This window comes from Pyxicephalus adspersus, chromosome 6 (genome assembly GCF_032062135.1).
Source record: "Pyxicephalus adspersus chromosome 6, UCB_Pads_2.0, whole genome shotgun sequence".
In the NCBI taxonomy this organism is placed as follows: Eukaryota; Metazoa; Chordata; class Amphibia; order Anura; family Pyxicephalidae; genus Pyxicephalus; species Pyxicephalus adspersus.
This window is the reverse complement of record NC_092863.1, coordinates 88,588,800-88,610,110: the sequence shown is the minus strand read 5'-3', so window position 1 is coordinate 88,610,110 and position 21,311 is coordinate 88,588,800. Positions and strand designations below refer to the sequence as shown.

General features: G+C 37.6%; 1 protein-coding gene and 1 long non-coding RNA gene across 3 annotated transcripts in view; one reads left to right on the top strand and one right to left on the bottom strand.

The window, feature by feature from the left end:
• Positions 1–7,181, bottom strand: part of LOC140334262 (uncharacterized) — an 8,688-nt gene extending 1,507 nt beyond the window's left edge. The window contains exon 1 of the long non-coding RNA XR_011921499.1: positions 6,619–7,181. This is a non-coding gene — a long non-coding RNA (uncharacterized lncRNA). The remainder of the gene's footprint in view (positions 1–6,618) is intronic.
• The window catches only part of LOC140334261 (phospholipid-transporting ATPase IC-like), a 50,486-nt gene that overhangs the window by 13,648 nt on the left and 15,527 nt on the right, over positions 1–21,311 (top strand). The window contains exons 2-9 of one of the 2 annotated variants that reach the window (XM_072416523.1): positions 6,622–6,808; positions 10,365–10,462; positions 10,965–11,078; positions 13,437–13,535; positions 14,501–14,562; positions 15,089–15,161; positions 17,491–17,561; positions 18,879–18,961. In XM_072416523.1, coding sequence (XP_072272624.1) covers positions 6,634–6,808; positions 10,365–10,462; positions 10,965–11,078; positions 13,437–13,535; positions 14,501–14,562; positions 15,089–15,161; positions 17,491–17,561; positions 18,879–18,961 — 775 coding nt within the window. In that variant the 5' untranslated portion in view covers positions 6,622–6,633. Of the gene's footprint in view, positions 1–6,220; positions 6,809–10,364; positions 10,463–10,964; positions 11,079–13,436; positions 13,536–14,500; positions 14,563–15,088; positions 15,162–17,490; positions 17,562–18,878; positions 18,962–21,311 lie in introns of those variants that run through there. The other variant, XM_072416524.1, reaches the window with a different exon arrangement.

Below are 21,311 nucleotides of genomic sequence, written 5' to 3'. Positions count from 1 at the left end.
TATATATATATATATATTTTGCTACAGAAAGCTGTCGAAGCCTGTAAGCATACTATACGAAATGGTCTAAGGACTGTCAATCTGCAAAAAAAGTTGTTGGATACTAGGTCCATGCTTCAAGTCAATCAAAGGCTAGGAGTATATCATGTGAGGCTGCTGGAGATCATTGCAAAAAAAACACCTTATAAATGAATACTTGGCAGGATGTATTAAAAAGGAAAACGTATAAAAATTGAAGATGTGTGGATAGCACAGAAAAAAATAAGCAGGATAAAATTATAAACTAAGTTCTTAACCTGCTAGAAGCCAAAGTTTACCTTCACTGGGCACCAAAACACTGTTTTCCAAAGGGGGCCTCGAGGGCTGCGTATTAACTGCCAAAAGAACCACATTCATCCCCTGGGCCATAGTTTGGGCACCAAGGATTTACGCATACAACGTATAGCGCACTGGGAATCACGGCACATCTACACACAATTAACTGCATGTCAACGTGACACTTATAGAATGAATCAACACTTCTACTTTATTATGCCATGTGTCCATGAAAATGCATGTATAGTGTGTTAAAAAACCTGCACGTATCAAGCAACTAGTAAGTGCAGCACATAGTGTAAAGATAAACTGCACTACCCAAGATGAAAGTACGGGGCTATTTTTAAACTTTGTGGTACATTTTCCTAAAGTTTTAAAACCTGAAACCTAGCACATGTGATCAGATCTAGTGCGAATCTTTTTGCTTCACCAACACACTCAATGGATTTTCCAAATAGTGAACAAAGTCCAAAAACATGGCATAGTTGTGTACGATATCCTGTTCTTCCAAATGTTTCTAAATTGTATCATTCACATGAACATTTAATTTTGTGTACTTTTCATTCAATGTTAACCAACATTTCCAATTGTTCTACACCCAAATGGTTGATTGATAAGGCTTTTGTTTATGATGAGTTGCTGAGTTGGATTTGCATTAGTTGGTAAATTAACTAAGGATGTGACTGTTTGATCAGGTTGGAAATTGGATGTGAAAATCAGCTTTTGTGTACAAAGCCTTAGGGCTCTTTCACAATATGGGTGGTGCAGCGTTGTACACTGTGCCTTGCATATTGTCCAATACACGAGAACATCAGACATTGGATAGAAAATATGTCTTACATTCTTGCTATATGCAATTCATTGTGTTGCTACAACTCACTGCTGCACACACGTGTGTTTGTTTGCCCATTAATTGCAATGAAAGGAGATGAGCATCACATTGCCTTGTGTCGGGGTGCACTGCAGCATGAGTGAATTCACTGTATTCTGGGTGATTAGTTTGAGGCTTACAGTAAATTAGAGTAGATATAAATCTAATCTCCAAAACCTCATCCAAACCTTAACATATTAATGCAATCTCAAAAGTAATTTTAAATCTCTAAATCTAAAGCTTTCAATAAATTAATTCCTGGGGATCCTGCCATGAAGTCCCTTGAATAGTCCCATTATAGGCTTACATCTTTTCGTCTCCTAATTGTGCTCCGGGGTGGCCGTCATAAGATTCACATGGAGACCTCAAGGGACTTTTTTTTTAACATACAACACAGACATGGTGTTTGTTGTCAAGAGGAAATCTGCTCTAAAAAAATACTATGAAGCCATTGCTGGAGTGCAGGTAGATCAAACCAGTATAGCAAAAAAAAAGTGAGTTAAGTATTTCATATTTAAAGAGGCAATTATTTATTTTCATTGCATTTAGGGTTTACAATACACTCATTTTAAATTGTAGTTTGTCTGTAACATCAGACATGTCATTGCCCCAATAGAGCATGGTGCCAGCAGAATAAAAGGTTGCCCCCATGCCTGGTCCTGAGCTGTGTTCACCTGCAAGGTCCTTTGGGTCTTCATTAAAAAAGAGCATCTATGGCAGTGATTAGCACTTCATCCTCGGAGACCTTCTGCTGCATAGATCTCAGTGTTATTTGTCTGTGCAGTGGCCAGTCTCGGAGGCTTTCATTAGACATCTCACATCTGGGTTTAGGCACTCTATTGAATGAAGACACCTTAGAAAGCAAACTGTTCAGTAATTGTGCCAGGAAGATGACCCCGACCAAAAAACCTGTTCTGTCTCTAGTATAATAGAGTGTCATTAAAGAGCTTGCTGTGGAATAGTCAGTTCTAATTACTATCGTGTTATAATTCGGAAGCCAGACTAAACATATAAGGCACTAAAGAGCAAATCACAGGTTAAAATGAGAATAAAGTAACAATTACAGAAAGCCTCTAATGCTCTGTAACTCTACAGAAAAAAATATGCAAATTCCAATTTCCTTTCTCTACCTGAATCAGATTTGCAGATTCCTATCTTGGCCTGTACACTTTGGCTAGGTACACACGTGAATATTAACGACAGATCCACGATTATTCACAATTATTTTGAGTGATCGTATAGTGAGCGATTCTCTATATGCTGTAGTGATGCGATTGATCAATCAGATATATTCTACCAATAATGTACACACTAGATACGATCATTTGAACAGTGCAAGAAGTTATGTGTACTGCGGAACAATCCACGATTACTAAACGACCGTACACAAAATAGATGGTGAACGATCGCCACCCAAATGGATCCGCCAGGATGGTCATTCGTTTCCAGTAACATTCGTCATTCGACGGTATTGTGCACTTTTTTTTGTAAACGATTATGAAGAAATGGGTCATTAATCGTTCTTTTCCAGCGACAATAATTGCACGTACGTAGCATGGAATTCGTCTGTTCTCTTTGTGTTTCAATTTGTTTCATTTGGGCATTTTTTTTCCAAATCCCAAAATAAACTGTAACGTATTCAAATGGTCAGAGGTTGCAGTAGTGGCTGATTTAGGTCAGACATATATGTAAAGGTTTATTTTAAGTGGGGGTTTTATTTGATTTTTTTTTTTTTAGTTATAGTATAAAATTTGTCAGTAATTTTGTATACTCACAAAGCCATTAAAGTTCTATGTGGCCTGCAATTACAGTGGCTTTACAGAGCTAATACCCTAATTATGGAGGTGTTTTATCTTGTACAAGCCATGTGTAGTCATTATGTCGTTATGAGTTCCAGGGAATGCCTACTTTTCTGCTTGACAAAATCCCTATAAATAGTAAGCCTGTAGTCCATCCCTGTTCTTAGAAAAGCATATCCTTCTGTCATTTGTTACATATTCAGTAAACGGCTGCTAAAGGTATGATTGTGTCATCTAAACTACCCTATTGTATTCACCTTTGAGGCCAATTATTGGGTAGATGGGGTCATTAGTATGTCCAACTCCAAATTTTGGGGTCTTGTTAGCATCCTTGGTTTTCCAACATTTAAGATATGTCAAACGCAGGTCAGCAAAATCCCATTAACTTTATTTGAGCAGTACACGTGGCAGTGAAGCATGTTCTATGTTTTAGGGATGCACCATGTCCTATTAAAGAACTGTAAGTCAAAGCCATTAAATTCTATAAATTCGAATAGAAAACGCAGTGTTGATTACAAAGCCTATAGATATGAGCCCTTAGGGCCTTTTCAGACTTGCAGATGATAGCGGCATACTACTAAAGGCTCAACCAGACTTCCAACAAGTCAGCTGAATTGGAGAAGTTGGGAACCATTTTGTGCACACATTGGCATGTGGCTGTGGAGGATTGCAGTGTGGTTCCTGAACGCAACGTGTTTCTTCTGGCCACCTGGTTTCTTTACCCTCTCTATGTGAGGAATTGCAGCTCATCCTCAGCCACACTCAACTGCACGACAAAGCAGTTGTCAAACTCTGAGAGGGGCTCCTTTTTTTTTTTTTTTTTTTTTTTTTTTTTTTTTTTTTTTAATGGGCACCAAAACACACACATGGGTCCAATGGGTGCATTGCACCAAACTCCCGCCCATTGTGCTGCACAGAATTGGGTATATTTAGGTGTTGTCCAACATGCATGGCATTGAGACACATTTATCTAAACACTCAAAAGCCCATATAGAAATTTAGTTGGAAATCTGTTCACTTTTCCATTACTACAAATCCATGCAAAGAGAATAATGGAGATTTTGTCTATACTGGTAGAAAAGGTTTCTTCCTGTAAGAGTTGGGAATTTGACAAATTGTCTCCCACTGCATCTGGTTATAGCAGATGGTCCGTGACTATTAAAAAAATGAGTTCCCAATACTGAGATTTCAGGATGTAATGTAATCCTAGGGGAATTGTGTGCACTGTCAAAGTTGTTTAGAATGAAGTATAATCGCTATTGTGCTGGTTGGTTCTTGAATTTCTTGTCCTTGGCTGTGGAGACGTCATAGGTGATTTTAAAAACCCCTCCACTCTTGAAATGATTTTCCCCCCTTTTTGTCATGGCTGAATGCTCTGCAGACTGAGCCATTGTGTGCACAGTATTGTAGCTTGGCTCTTGTTTTGGCTGTGTCTGTAAAGACTGATTATTTTTTTATTTAGTACCAATAACCTGTGCATAGTATCTCCAGATTGCTGGTTTGAAGAGCTTTGTACAATAGAGTATATGACTCAAGTTAATATTTAATCTGCTAAATTATTTACTCAAGGTTCTACTCCTTTCATCTTATGAAAAGTCCTCCTTTACAATAGTTCAGGGAGTGCGCAAGTGTCTATTGTTTAGCTGAACAAAGCGTTTTTCCCTTTCCTTTTCTTTCACTGCACAGTTCAAATTTGGCTTTTTTCCCCATTTTATTTTTTGTGGATTTAAACATTTGTAAAGATGTTTGCTTTTGGGTTATGTTATGAAGTCAACAACATTTTAGTTGTGTTTCCCTAAAGATAACAAGGCTATGTCAATCCAGTCCAGGGTCTTCTTTCTTCTTTTCATTGCAGCAGGTGGGGTCTTTCTTGGGGTGTACAAATCCTGACCCTCATGACATGCACACTTTGTATTGGCTGTCCAGGGGTGCTCATAGGGTGCAGAAGAGAAAACTAGCAGCAGTGATGTGCAATCAAGGGTATTGTAGGAAACCTGGGGGTGCAGGTACATTGGCAACACAGGTAAAGCAGTCTCCAGAAGACTTTATTCATTTTTTTTTTATTTTATTGTAGGGAACCCTTAAATTAACTTTCAGGTCTATTATTACTATATCCACGGCTCACAGTACATTAGCATGGTGGTCAGTTATTTTGCTGGTAATTTGGATGAATGTCACCCCTACTGATAGCCAAAATGATCATTGGTGTCAGTTATACTGACCTGGGAGACACAATTTACTCAATCCTCAAGGAATCCCTAGCAACCTCTGTATTTAGAGGGAGGTGGTAAATTTTTGTCCGTAGATGGTCTTTAGATGACAGTCACACCTTTCTATGGACAAATTTTTGTTTATTGCACAGATTTTTTTATTGAGCCTAAACAAGGTAATAAAAACCAGTGTTCAAGTTAAAAAGCCATCTCACAGAAATGAAAGGAAATATGTAAGCTGTCGTTCTGAAAATTCTCTTGGTCTTTTTTGAGTCACTGACCATGAAATGAATGATAAACCTATAATTTTCCTAATTCTAAATACAGATCTCAATTGCACAAATATATACGGTAATTTACAAGCAGGCAGAGGCCGTTATCAGTTTCTGAAATGAGTTCTTTTTCCCCAGCTTAAGCTCCTCTTTAGCAAAGTGCTTATAGCATTATTAGAAACTTGAAGAGTATGACTGCTTCCCAGGTCTTCAAAAAACACTGAAGTACTTAGGTTAGAAAACATATTGGAGTCTAGTTTTGTGTCCTGTGCTAATTTAGAATAGAAGAAATTCTCAGTGGGCATGGTGTGCAATTTTTTTCTTTAATTCAATGTTTTGCTAAGGCTAAGAACATGTATTGCCATCCTGCTTGACCCTCAAGTACCCAATCTATCCAGTTCAGAATCCAAATAAATGTGGACATAATTTATCAACTAAAATGATAAAGATCCTAAAAGTAAAATTGGCAAGATGATCTCTAAAGAATACTGCTTGACTATCCTATACTCTCACCCCTGTATTCAATACTCATTCAATAAATGATGTAGTCAGAATTTCTTATTTACATACAAGACTTGGGTAACTGAACCAAAATACAGCAGCAACCTCCCTACTTACTAAAGGTTCCTGTGCTAAGCATAGCAATTCTTTCCTAAAACAAAAGATTTTACATAACATTGCTCCATTACAATCCCCAAAACAGGGATGCATTTATCTGGCTGGTTCTACAATATTCTGTCTCAATAACTTTACTGGCCAACTCCATAGAAGCATTCATGCCATGTGCAGTTGCTGTTTCCATGCGCTGTGCTATTGATGGCCAACAAGCTTAAAACGGCTGCAAAAAGATTGAAATGCTGTATCTTAGTTCTTGCTTTAGCCATATTCTAAACTAGCTGTTCTGGTAGCACAATTAATCCAAGTGCATAAAGAAATGACGTGCATGGCTTCCTTCTATGTGCATGGGCCTGCTATGACTAATAAACCCTCTTCTGGATTTGTGATGGAAATGAGAATAATAAGTAGCCTCAACTGTGCTTCGCACTGATTTGGTGGAGGTCATTTTGGTTTCATTGTACCAACCTGTCTGGTTATACTGTTTTTAATTTTTCTTTTATGTGCTTGGTAACCAAACCCTGTCCTTTTCTTACCAGGTTGCAGTCATCATGGACACCGATTATGATACAACATTTGAAGAGGATTCACAGGGCCCAAATGATGAAGTTGTCCCATACAGTGATGATGAAACTGATGATGAGTTAGAGAGCCCCGATTCTCCTGAACCGGAACAAAACAGAATCAATAAACAAGCAGAGCAGAGTCGAGAGCAAGTCCCTAAAGGTGACAGTTGGTTCTGGGCTGGGTGGACTTTTTATGCCCCGATAAGGATGGCTAATCTCATAAAGCTTTGCAATTCTAATAACATGTCAAAATAATTCATTTCACAGACACATTCAAAAACAAATTATAACATCTATAGCCAGAAAATTTATTTGCTTTTTGTCAAAAAACTCAGTGTTCAAAGTTCTGCACAACTAAATAAATGATAAATGGTTGAACAGGTCACCAACATGCTTCAAGAAGCTCCCTAAAAACTGTTATAGTAAGTGGACCAAATTATATAATTTTATTTGTAATTATTATTGTATTAGGTGAAAATGCCTATAAATAAGTCCTAATAGACATGATAAAGTAGTAGGATGTCAATGGAGGGGTGTTCATAGAAGAATGTCTTTAACATGATGCAGGAGACTGCTAAAGATCATGGGCGTACTGTGAGAAACTGCTAGAGGCAATTGGTGCCCTGCAGAACTCTATGGACCATTGGCACTGGGTCTTGTGTATGAGGGTATTGGTGCAGATTGTAACAGCATATAGTAAACTGTTCTGCTGGAGCTTGTATGTGATGCCATCCAGCAATAAATAGCATAGTAATTTATTGTAATAAAGTGAACGTTTATATAAAATAAGACTTCTGATAAAGAGGACCTAATAAAAGAGATTACGTTGACATTTCTGACCTGGTGCTACAAATACACCTTGTTTGGTTTGTGTTCTGGTGCCTTTAATGCCTTCTGAATCACTGACCCAGAATGAATATGCAGCTCAGGTGTTCACCTAATTGTGTCACAGTTATCGCATGCTTGTTCCAGGTGTGACTGAGACTACTGAAATCAGAAGATCAGCTTTACATCCATGCAATTTGCATTCTTTAGTGTTCAGCAATGGCAGCTTCTGTATTCTCTCATTAGAGGTCCTAACCTTTCCATGTACTGCAATGTTTTGTTGCTTGGCATTAGAAGACCTGTAAGAACTATCCGCTAGCTGTAAAAAGTAACACACCGGAGTGCCAACAAGTAGATTTACATTTCCCTCTTTTAGTAATAATAAGGCATGGGAGCCTCAGAACGTGAGAACAGTCTCATAAACCTACCCATATGCATCATTAAACTTTGCTCCATTTAACTCTGGCTGTTGATCTGCTATTGCCTTACAACTGGCTCCTCTACAAAAGGCTTTCAGGAACTATTAGTAATGGGAAGGGAGGACACAGGTTGCGAAAAGTCCCTTTTCATTTCGTCACATCAAGGGAGGATGTGACGGAAGGAAAAGTGGCTTTTGCAATCTTGTGTTTATTAATTTGCCTACACATGTCCTGTGTAATGGTGTCCTGTCCTCTCTAATGGTGTTTTATCAGCCTTCTCAGATTTTTTGGAACTGCAGAATAAATTGGTGTCTATATTTGTAGAGAATAAGATTGGTGTGAATAGGTCGGCAAGAGACAACTGGAAGTGGTTTTGGCCCACAGCGCTTATTGACTCATTGGGTATATGATGTGCAGTCTAAGTGGTATTTAGGATTGAACAGGGGCCAAAATGAGCCAGGTAGCTTTGGCATTATCAGGAAGTATTGAAGATTGGCCCGTCGGAACAGCCTAGGAATTTTTGATTGCAATGTGGATGTAGGGCGGGAACCTCTAGGACAGTCATCAGCGGGAGTCTTGGTATTCCTGTTAGATTTGTACTTGGATAAATTAGATGACAATTGGAAAGCTGAAAATATCCAAAACCCCAAAGTTGGTGAAATAAAGCCATAGAGAGGTAGATGGGCATCTGAAAAAGATATAGGAGGCTGAAAATTTAGTGCACTGGACTACACTTATTACTAATATATAACTTTAACGTGGAAGAAATCTTCTCATTTCCAGTAATGGTAAAGCCAAAATAGTGTTTACTGGAAGAAACCGCTTTAATAATTGAACTGGATAAATCTTTTGTGAAAATTAGTGAATAATACTTGTCCGACGTATTAGAAAAATAAGTAGAGGTTTAGGAATGACAAACTTGAAGTCAGGTTATTTAAAATGTTATGTTTTTGCAACATGTTTCAGGGTCATGGAATACCTTCTTCTTCAGGGCTTAGAAGTTTGGCAGTAATCCCAGAACTGCTACAACGAAAAAGTGGAGTGCAGTGATGGATAACATATCATGTCATACATATGGCAACTGTAAGGCTGCATTGCAGGAAGTATCAGGACCTGCGTGCACATTAGAACTGCATCTCCCCCCATTTCAAGTGTATGGGCGGGGGGGACAATAGTTGCTTAATTCATGCAAAATAGTTGGCTGGACTGACATATATAAGGTTTATATGTGACCATTTCACCACTGCTAATAATAGTTCTTAATGAAATGCTGCAGATGAATGTTGAAAAACATGTGACATGTCCATGGTTTAGTTACAGCAAGCGACTGTTCTTGGTTATGCGCTACAATGGCTTACACGTGGCAGCCTTTATCTCTAATCTGTACGTTGACAGCTTTACAATTCCTGCAGGTCAGTCCTGAATAATTCACACTGATATCTGCAGACTGACTAGCTTGTGTGAATGGAGATAGGAACACCACTCTCACTGCAGCAATATGGGGTTTTGAAGGATGATTTTCACCCCTGCCTCCAATCATATATAATATTAAACCCTCACCCACTTATGTTTTGCTCTTTCCATTCTGGATATGGCCACTGAATGACACAAGTCATTTACACAAGTCATTTACTTGTGTTGGATTTTGCTTTAGAATTGGGAAGAATATATTAGGAAATCATTCCCTACATCAGTGTATTCTAAATAAAAAACCGGATTCTTTATTGTATCACAGGGTCCAAAAATGGTTATGCAATGGAAATGAGAAGGTTTTATTACACTATTAACAATGGGTTCAACAGAGAGGTGTGTGTTAAGTGTGGCGGGGGCAAGTATAATTATATGCAAATCTGGATTTTCTCCTATAAAAGCCAAATATGCACCTTCTATAATTACCTTCAGAAGCTCAGGGTGTGGATAGGGCCAAAACAAACTTTTTAGACCTAGGACTTAAAATCCTTTATCATTGTGTGTCCGTGCTGTCATGTAAGCTCTTCAGGGCTGGACCCTCTCCTGCTTCTGTGTCATTGATTGTATCTGTCACTTGCACCCCTATGTAATGTACAGCGCTGGGTAACATGTTGGTGCTTTATAAATACAGTTTGTTAAAAATCATAATATACTAGTTTTGAGATGGACAGAATAGTAAATACAAACAGCAAATATATAATATGTAACAATCTAATATATCTGTACTTGTATAGTTACATACACAAAAGATTATAGAAACCCAAAAATTCATATTATATTTATTACTTTAAATGCAAAAAACATATTCAATCTTTATATGAAAAAAGATAAATGTTTAGTTAAACTAGACAATTACTATTAAATTATTTGCAACTCTGATTATTATGTTCAGTTATACTTTTTTTTACAAAATACTGAATAAAATACTCTGAAATTCTTGTGTATTTCTCCACCTGCTAATACTTATTTACAAAGTATTTTTATGTCTTTATCTTATTTCAGAATGCAATTGGCAAGTAAAAGCCAATGACCGAAATTTCTATGACCAGCCTGAATTCAAGAAGAAGACATACCTGTGTTTTAAGAAAAGCAAATACTCGGTGTGTTTTTTATTTTTGTTGAAATAATTGTTTTAGCTTTTCTAATTCCACCACTGTTGTCTTCCATGGACGTCCAGGTCTTTTGGCGTTGCTGAGTTCGTCAGTGCTTTGTTTCTTTCTCATGATGTACCAAACTGTAGATTTTACCACTCCTAATATTGTAGCAATTTCTCAGATAGGTTTTTTCTGTTTTTGCAGCTTAAGGATGGCTTGTTTCACCTGCATGGAGAGCTCCTTTGCCGCATGTTGTCTGTTCACAGCAAAATCTTCCACATACAAGCACCCCCCCCCCCAAAACAACTCCAGGCTTTTCATCTGACATAACGAAGGAATTGCCCACACCAGCCCATGAAATAGCCTTTGTGTCATTTGTCCAATTACTTTTGAGCCCCTGAAATGCAAAACACCTTTGCTTGCAACAGAAGCTGTGAATTCACTTGTATGTTTAGTCTTCAGAAGTAGCTCACTGCGTCCTAACTGATATGACCTTTTGTTTTACTAGGGGAATGCAATCAAGACTTACAAGTACAACCCAATAACCTTCCTGCCAGTAAACTTGTTTGAACAATTTAAGAGAGCGGCTAATGCTTATTTCTTGGTCCTTCTCATCCTCCAGGTAACTCTGGCAAACATTTTTTGTATACTTAGGATGTCTTTTTTTTTTTTTTTTGACTCTTTAGTGACTTATCCACAATTCACAAGGAACATAATCCCATCAAGACAAAACATAAATGTAATTTTACATATTTTGCAATGCACAAAGAATTCTAGTTATTCCAGTTTCAGTGTTTCTTGTGTAAATGGTTTGCTAATAATTTTAAAGCTTGTCTTTCCTAATGACTCAGAAATGGTATAATAGAAGTGTGTTGTTTGCCTTTAGATTTCCACCCAAGCACCCCGAGTTCTAAACTCCTCTGGATTTATACCATCCACCATCCTGCTATCGGTCCCTAAATATCATATCCAGTCAATAGGCTGGCATTTAACAAGTTCAGCACTAACTGATGCCTGTTTTTACCTCCGCAAGTTGTGATTCCATTCTCCGAGCCATACTTCACTGCTGTGTATTGTAAAATGGCAAGCAATTAGGGAGATTTTGTCTTACGTGCTTTGACTTTAGTTTTTTAAGTGTTTAGTCACTGAAATCTAGTGAACATTTGTTCTACTGGAGTTTTTCAATTTTATTTACTTGCCTTCATTAAAATAACAAGAAAATATTTACAAAATAAAAAGTAATCTTCAGGAGATGGTCTATACATCCCTTATCACACCAGGACATAACAACAGTGTTATAGTACGACTAAAATGCAACCTCCATCAGTGCAGTGGGTGGATTTTAATATTAAAGGATGATCAATGGATCACTGTAACCTGCCACTAATAGTTGGTTTTCAAGGTGGTATTGCAGACTTAATTGTTGGTGGTTGGTGACCGTAATATATTTAGGCATTTTCTGACACTGAAAGCTGGTTAAAATCATGGCAATGCATGACTTAAGGATTAGGTATTTAGGGCTTCATCTAATATAGAAACACCCCCAAAGACAGGTCGGAAGTTAAATATTGAATTATGATCCGACCCGATCAAATGTTCATCAAAGCCTTTGTTCCATTTTTCCAAGCAGCTTGCCATCAGTGACATAACCCAGTTATCAGATAACCCATTAGGTAACATAAATTAAAGCCTAAGGCTTAGTGGGTGAAGATGTCCACTGGGTTAACCAATGATGAAGTTTTCTTTTAAAGTTTGTGTATGTTTGTAAATATGTGTTGTTGGGAAAGGACCCTTTCAGTTTTTTTGCTGCTTGTGCCCCATTGGAAGGGAATTTAGGAAAGTGAGAGGATATCTGAACAGCGTGACTATACCTTGGATATTGGTAGAGGTTGGAAATCGAGTCACGCGACTTGGACTCAAGTCCGACCTAAGTCGCCTAATGAACCACTTGTGACGCAACTTGGGGTTTTTGCTCAGCAACTTGCCATTCGACTTGTGACTTGACTCCCGTCTTTTTTTGCTGACAGGTGAAGGGGATGGGGAGGAAGGCAGTGTTACAAAAGCCTCACTGCCTTCCTCCCTGGCCCCTTCAGAAGAGAAAGCTGTGAACTTAGAATGCGATCCTGTGCTTAAGAAAAGGATCAGAGCTCTGTTTCTCCATGGGGATATAAATGAATTGACTTGACTTGGGACTGGACTTAGAAGAATTCTTGGTGACTTTGACTTGAAGGGTGACGACTTCGTCCAACCTCTGGATAGTGGGGAATATTCCCCAAAAAGGCAATTTTAACAGGAACGGGATGTCCATTATCCATATGCTCATTGACATATTTAACCTGTTTTCCAGTGATAATGTTTATAGGGCAGGTGAAGAGAACAAATCTACCTAGTTCAGGCACAAACTGGAATGAAAACCTGTCAGTCCACTTACTTTTGCTATACAAATCTTTAAAGTTTTTACTATATATACTTTACTAACTTTATAGGTATGAAAGGTCACTTTAGAGCTAATTATCAAGCAACCCATAATTTTAAAGTCCAATAAATTGTTGCATAATCAGTGTTTATAATCACATGACGTCAGTGTGTGAGACCCAATCCAAAATGACAATAAATCCTGGGAGTATCATATTGCACACAGTCACCGCAATAGGAGGGATGTCATCGTCATAAATATGGAAACAGAATCTGGCCAAAAAAACGCTTTTTACTGCTGTCTTCCCAACCCACAACTATGTGGCTTGTTGTAAAATATCTATATTGTCCATGTAGGAAGTCATTTGAATAAGTGAATATTGCACAATAAATATTTCCATGTACATCTCAATAAATTGCATAGTTTTGGTTGTGACTCAGTAAGATGAGCTGACTCATAAGTCTTGATGACTCTCATTTAACCTTAATATTTGCTAATGTGTTCAGGGTGATATATATTCAGATTTAATTGAAATGTTAAATGTTGGTGTTTATTTTCTTGCAGACTATTCCTCAAATATCCACAGTATCCTGGTCCACCACTCTTATACCTCTGCTGCTGGTACTGGGGATCACTGCCATTAAAGATCTTGTAGATGATATTGTAAGTTGTGTAATAGCTGGCATTTTTTAGAATGGAGTAATGGGGAGCGAGACTAGGTTAAAATATGTTAGGATGTCTAGAGCCGTATTTAACCCAAAAAAGGAAGCTACACATTCAGGCATACTTGCAGCTACCATTACTGACCTTCCTGCTAGTTACATGTCTGTCCAAAAATTCAGACCTCTCATTAGCATAGTTAGCATTGCTGATCCTAATACTTGCTCCAGAATGATAAACTATAAATTACTGAAACCTCCACCTTAGCAAGATAGGATATAAATTGCTTTTACAGAAGAGGACGTCAGCCATGGGCAGCTTCTGTTAATTATTTCCTTTAGACTTGCACTAAAATAATAAAGTTTGCATTTAGAAGGTACTATCAATCAGTTCAAATAGTAATCCAAAACCGTTGGAGAACTTTAATACCTTTTCATATGCCCCCTCCATGGTCACCAGAACCCACCCTACTTTCTCATAGTAGGTAATAGATATTGCCTTCATCCCCCCAGTGCAGCATCTTGGGTGGAATGGCCTATCTCTATACATTGCCATGTCAGGAGGGCAGATTGGACTATCGGCAGAGCTTGAGGGTCACATCCAGGAAAAAAAAGGGTTGTGGTAACAGTTTTTGTCTTGGCTTTCACTGAATTCTGATTGTTACTGGCTCTTCCGAGTCCTCAACACTAGTCCTCATTACAAGCCATATCCAATTGTAACAAACCAAAGACTTAATTAGGAAAGAAAAATGTTGATGTTCTGATTTTCTAAAACTCATATGCAACAATAAAGGAACTTTGGTTGTTTCCATCTGCTATGTGACAGGAAATCTTTATCCCTTCCTGGTACAGAACCTAATATTTGGGAACTTTCTAATCCCACTAATTCGACATATGTATCAACATCATTATAAGCTGTAATGTGTTTGTACATTTCAGTGCGTTTATTTGGCTGTTTTATTTTCAAAGGCTCGCCATAAAATGGATAATGAAATTAATAATCGACCTTCAGAAGTTATAGAAAATGGAAGGTAATGTAGGTTATAAAAAACTATTTACAAATGATAAAAGTAACTTTTCAACATCCAAAGACTCATGGCCAATATTTGACAATGTTCTTGCAACTTTTCATTGAGTATTTAGTCCAGTAAATGTTTTCCCGCATGTTGTCTAAATGTTAGCCTGCTTTGAAAATTTTTGTTTTATCATATGGTTTCCAAGTGGATAGGATAATCAAGTCCCTTACCTATCCCTAGGAATGATTGGTTATATTGTCCAATTTAAGAAATAAAACCTTGGTCTTCGTAGTGGATTTGTACGTAATGATGCCTTAAAATAGAATTTCCCTGCCTGTGTTTTGGACCTGAAGAACTCCCCTAATCACTTTTTTGCATATGGGCATTCGGTTGTGTAACCCCAATGTCATTTGTGTAAAAGTTATAACTGTTTAAGAGGTTCCCTTGGCTTTAGCAATCAGAAGCCTGAAAAAAAATATGGGAGAAATGAACAAACAAGCAATGAATAATTGGTCAACATCTTATTGTTGTCTTTCTTTAGGTTTAAGAAAACAAAGTGGAAGAACATCCAAGTTGGGGACGTCATAAAAATCCACAAAAACGAGTTTATTCCGGTCAGTGTTTACTGTAACCTATATGTTAATAAGGCTGGTATGGTATTAAAGGAAATTTATAGGTTTTGGGGTCTTTTTAAAACCGAGATTGCCTTTATAACCCACATTTTTTCCACAATTTGGTCTGCATTTTCTGGTCCATTTAGAACACATAGGCTTAGTTGTGGAGATTGCAGTGACTCTGAGTACTTTTGCTTAATGCTGCAGAGAGAACTTTATTATTTATAGGAGAGCTGGCCATATGGCATTGACATGTCACATACCTGGGCATTTTACCGGCTAAGCACATTTGTCAAGTGCACTTTTTTTTTCTGTAAAGAACAGGTATGGCTATGATAAGGCTATATATCATTTTTAAATGGACTCTTACTCTACTTACTGTTTTCAATTGAATTGATTTCCTTTTACTTCCTGTCCTTTAGACATAATAGAATGTTTGGGGAAATATCTCAAAGTAAGGTAAATCCTTTAGATAGTTGTCAATTTTTATAGGTTTCACTTCTTGATGATCTTATCCCCTACCTGTTCTATTAACAAAAACATTTTTGATTACTTGTGACTTTGAGTCTCTGTAAGATGGATCACCACCTCCATTACAAATGTATAGTTAACTGACCAAAGTAAATACAAAAGGAAGCCCTTGCAAATCTCTGGAATACAATGATATACCATGTCCCAGCTATTTATTAGAAACACCTTTAAATCTGCCTATTCATGCAGATAGTTTTAATTATCTAATCTCTCTCTAAGGTATAACGTGATATATACCCAGCCATATATTAGTAACACCTCTAAAACTGCCTATTCATGCAAACTGGTTTAATTAGCTAATCGGGTGGCATCAACGCAATGTGTAAAATCATGGCTATACAGATCAGTAGCTTCAGTAAATGTTCATATCACACATCACTTTGGGGAAAAAAGGGTCTTGATGATTTTGAAACTGGCTGTCGGACACATTGGAGTATTTCTGTAATTGCTGATCATCTGGGACTTTCATGTATTAGGATCTCAATAGGATACTTGCACTGTTACATAAAAAACAAAAACATCCAGTAATCAGCAATTCTGCAAATAGTAAATATCTTTGTTGATGAGAATGGCCAGGTTCGAGCTGACTGCTTACTCCAATAACCACTCCTTACAACCGCGATGAACAGAAAAGCACTGGAATGCATCACACATCCAACCCTTAGGCAGATGGTCTACAACAAAAGAAGACCACTTTGGTTTCTACTTCTCTCCTAAGCAGAATGCTAAGGCTTCAGTGGGCACAGGATCCATAAAACTGGACCGTTGGTCTGAATAATCTTACTTTCTCATTAGTATGCACATGGTAGGCCAATCACCAGATCTGAATCCCAAAAAACACCTTTGAGAGTTGGTGAAACGAGAGGTTTGAAGCATGAATGTGCAGCTGATAAATCTTTAGAAGTTATGTGATGCAATCATGTTAACATGAACAAGATTTAAGGAATGTTTTGATATGTGGAATCCAGGCCACATTGAGTTGAGGCTGTTTCAAGAGCAGGAGGCGGCTTTACCCTATGCTAGTATATTGTTAATGAATTGCTCAGAGTGTAAATATAGAACCAGTGCAATTATATTGTAGTTACTAAATCATTTCGAAAGGATAACATCTGACTCCTAATAATATGTCCTACTTATTATGGCTATTCCTTTCACAGCTAACTAATAACATATAGAATACATCATAATAGTCAAAGAGCCAATACAAGTTTGTAATATCTGAGTGTAGGAGAAGTTGCAGTAATGACTGTGAAAATGGGACTCTGCAGATTGAGCGCTGCATGGCTTTCAAAGAAAGCTTTTCCTTTAAATACATAGGCAGCCATTGCTGATTTCTCTTTCTAAGAGTGTTTGCTTGTCTGGCTGCCATGTTTTTTTTTTAAATATATTTCCAGTCCTGTTTGTTACTGACCTTGATCAAGCATGCAGAACAGGAGTATGTTATGCTGCTTGCATGTGCCAAGGTGATGACTGGGAATGTGTTAAGTGCAATTCTGCTAAGCTACTAGAATTTCCAGATGTCGGCTATGGTATTGGTTTCAAGTCCATTCAGAGATTATAGGACGTGAGCCTAGAATATAAGTAATAGAAGGTAAGATAGAAGAGACACTCGGCAGGTAGGCAGTGTACTCTGAGCAAGTTTTATATGCTGATTCTTCCTGTCTGACCAGTGTTGTGTTCTTTATCGCAAGATGATATAAAAAAATAAAGATCCCATCCTGTTAATGTATGTGCCTAACCATCGAACCATCACTTGCTTAACCCTTCCAAATATCTGATTGTATTTTTAATTCCATAGGCGGATGTGCTACTTTTGTCCAGCTCCGACCCAAACAGCTTGTGCTACGTAGAGACAGCAGAACTGGATGGGTATGAATATTTTAATTGAGCCAGTGAAAGTTATGTGAATAGTTTGCCTATTTGAAATGTATGTCTGTCCTAACTGTGCTGCCCAGACATGCTCTGTTAGTTTTTATCCCTTTAATATGCCAATGATAAAGGGAACCTGCTACTGCTGAAATGTTTTCAAAGGTGCAAGTCGCAGTGAACGAATGCTTGTTCCAGGTCAGTAATTCATAAAAGGAGATGACATCTAGAGGATCTTGCTTCTTTGAAAACATGGCAGCTGCCAGTGATGACATCTTATCAGAGTTTATAAAAGTGGTATAATAAATAAAGTATAGCAGTTTGAAGTTGGCACCATATCCTATAGTACACTTATCAGAGGTTCCCAGGAGATCTGAAAGCTAAAGTGCGCTACTGTGGAAATACTAACTCAAGGAACTAAAGTTCCATCTTTCCGTGGTAGCAATGAATCAACAAGAAGACATGAGGCCAGCCTGAGGATAGGTTTAGTCCTTAGACAGTAATTTCATTACAATAACGTGGATTTCGGTGCACCTTTAGCTTTTTGAAAGTTAAGTATCCAAAGCCTTTTATGTACAGAGAGCTGGCAGGTGATAAGACACTGCTCATTTTCATTTCCACTGGGATAAGTTACACTGTACCCTGTTACTTGGTCTAGGAAGCATACACATGTACTGTATGTCTAATTTACCTTATTTTCTCGTTGAGAATGGGACCTTAGAGCCTAATATTTACCAGTATGGGCAGTATGGTGGTTTAGAGGTTAGCACTCTGGCCTTTGCAGCGCTAGGTCCCAGATTCGAATCCCAGGCAGGGCTCCATCTGCATGGAGTTGGCAGATTCTCCCCGTGTGGATTGCCTCTGGGAACACCGATATCCTCCCACATTCCAAAATATGCAGTTAGGTTTATTGCTCCCCCCAATAAAATTGCCTTTAGAATCTACTAAAGACATGTGGCTATAGTAGGGACATTAGGGTAGTAGGGACATTAGATTGTGAGTGCCTTCAAGGGACAGCTAGTGACATGACTATAGACTTTGTACAGCACTGTGTAATATGTCAGCACTATATAAATACTGTAATAATAAATTGTAAAAAATGTATTAAAGAACATAAAATAATAAATACTGTGTAATATTAATATGGAGCCTTATGGGGCATGGCCCTCGCCCAGTTAGCCTGATTTTGGTCACCTAAGTAGTTGCCCATATGCATTATTTTTAAGACTATTTTTATATACAAGTTTGTACATGGACTTTTTCAATTTCTGACGTATTTGACAATGTTAATAAGATGATTCTTTTTTTTTTGTGTTATAGAGAAACAAACCTAAAGTTTAGAATGTCTCTTGAAGTGACTGACAAGCTGCTGCAGGATGAGAAATCGCTCGCTGAGTTTGATGGTAAGGCTTCAGGAACTTGACTACACTAGACTAGTAAAGGACAAAGTAATCCATAAGTGACCCAATCCAGACCCTTCTCTGCAATACTAGGCTATGCTGGGTTCTTTTGTGTAGAGGGGTGTGCCTATTGTTTGGTTCTTGGCAAAGAACACAAGGAAGCAACATTTTCATTTCACAAACTTTAGAAAAAAAGTTTGAAACCTTTACACATATATTAGTCATGAATTATAATTTTGGGGTGGGAGTATAAAGAGATAAGTGGTGTTAGACATCAACCAGACTTTAATGCAGACACATATGCAGCTTACATGGTAATAAAATATGTTAAGTAGCTGTATTTAATTTGATACAATAACTGTAACTTTTTTGCTGGTGTTCCTTTAAAAATGTGTTTTGGATAACAAGTAATATTGGAAACAATGCGTTAATCCGTTGAGTGTGAAGGAATGCAGGGGTAACGGTGTGCATGCTGACCAGGTCATGCTGTGTAGGAACAATGGGCACTGTGCCATAGTTAGTCAGGGAGGAAAATCATTGCAGCCTGAGACCAGGAGGATAACAGACAGGTCTGTCACTTCCACTTGTCATGAATTCAAGCCCAGCCATATTGAGGTCTGCTAAAAAAAAAAAAAAAAACAACCTTTCTCTTTTGAAATGCTTTATCAGTCATTCCGAGCAAACTATCACAACTTCCAATGCCGCTTCAAAGTGACCACTTTCCAAGAGAGCTGTCGTGCCTTTGATGTTCATTATGACTTTGGCTTTGCTCTACAGATCTTTCTTCCAAAATTCCTCATATCCCTAGCTCTTTCTCTGTGTTTGAAACATTAAGCTCTTTTATTCTACTTTTAAATGGAGCAAGAAAAGTTAGAATGTCATGTTTTTCTTGCTGCCTCCATGGTTAAAAGACACAATCTAATTTAGTGATTTAGGGGCTCCTCCCAAATGTCACATTACCAGAAAAAGTGGACAAAGGAACCCCCCCCCCCAGTGGGAAAAAGGACATCAATAAAATCCTAACTGCTTGTAAAGTAAACAGCAAGTCGGCCAGACTAGGTTTTTACCTTGTTCTACTGAACAACCATTGAGGCGAGACAAATGGTCCTGCAGCACTTCAGCTATGTACACCTTGGCTGGTTTTAAAAGTTTAAAGAAAGAGTGTGAAGAAAGATTTTTAAACATTGTGTGTGCTTGGTTTTAGAATACTTGTATGCAAGAAGGGACTATATTAAAACTAAAGGAGCCTCACCTGTCTGGATGGGTTTGAACCCCTTAAATAAATTTTATAGCCAAATTTACTACAGTCAACACAGCTTTTACCTTTTTAAAGTGTAACTATAGTTATTTTTGAGTCATTTTTACCTTTTTATATTACTAGCTCTTTTGTAACTATTTTATATACTTTTTACATTTTATTTTACATAAATTTATACAGGGTTTATCTATGACCCATGGCCAATTCATGCTTTGTATAGACAGAACACGTCAGATGAATGTAGTACTGTGTTTGCACAGTTAATAAAATAAGTTCATATGCAGTTTTTTGTTTTTGTTTTTTTTAGTTATTTAAAAAGTGTTTTTGTTAAATCTTTTAAGTCTTGAGCATGATAAATAATCCATAAACTACTGTATATATGTAAAATACTATTGTTTTACTAATAATGTGTTACTACTGATCAGGTTTTTCCACCCAGCCCCTTTTTTTGGCCAATTATAGAACTGGCCTGCAGATATGACTCATGGCAACTCTTCTTTTGTCCCCAGACATGTCAAATTATTATAGCGGCAGACCTAAAACCAATTAAATTTGCCATTCAAAGCAGCCTATTAATAATAAGCGTGCAGAAAAAAGTAAATGATTGTCCTTGTGCCAAAAGGCAGGAAACCTAAGCTACACATGACATTAGTTATAAGTACTGGGTGGTGCAGAAATGGTTTCTGTTATTTTTGCTTACATTAATAAAAATAGATTATTTTTCCATGATATTATTAAATTTTTCTATGTGAACCAACAATAAATGTTGATTAAAATGCAATTGCATATTCCCATCATGGTCAGCCTTGATTACTGTAGAATTCTGTGGCAGCTTGACTCCCCCAGCTGTCTTCTAGTTCCTCAACTGTTTTGTTTACCCCTTCCTTTCTAAACTCTTCACTGGCTGCCCATTACTCAGATCCATACTCTAACTCTAAACGTCAAAGCTCTCCATGATCGGCCTTTTACATACATCACCTCTATACTTTTCAGACACCAACCTAACACTAATCCCCGTTCTGCAAACAACCTTCTTCTGTTCCACTAGAATAGACTTCTTCTAAATCTCTCCCCTCCTTTGGAAATCCATTCAGA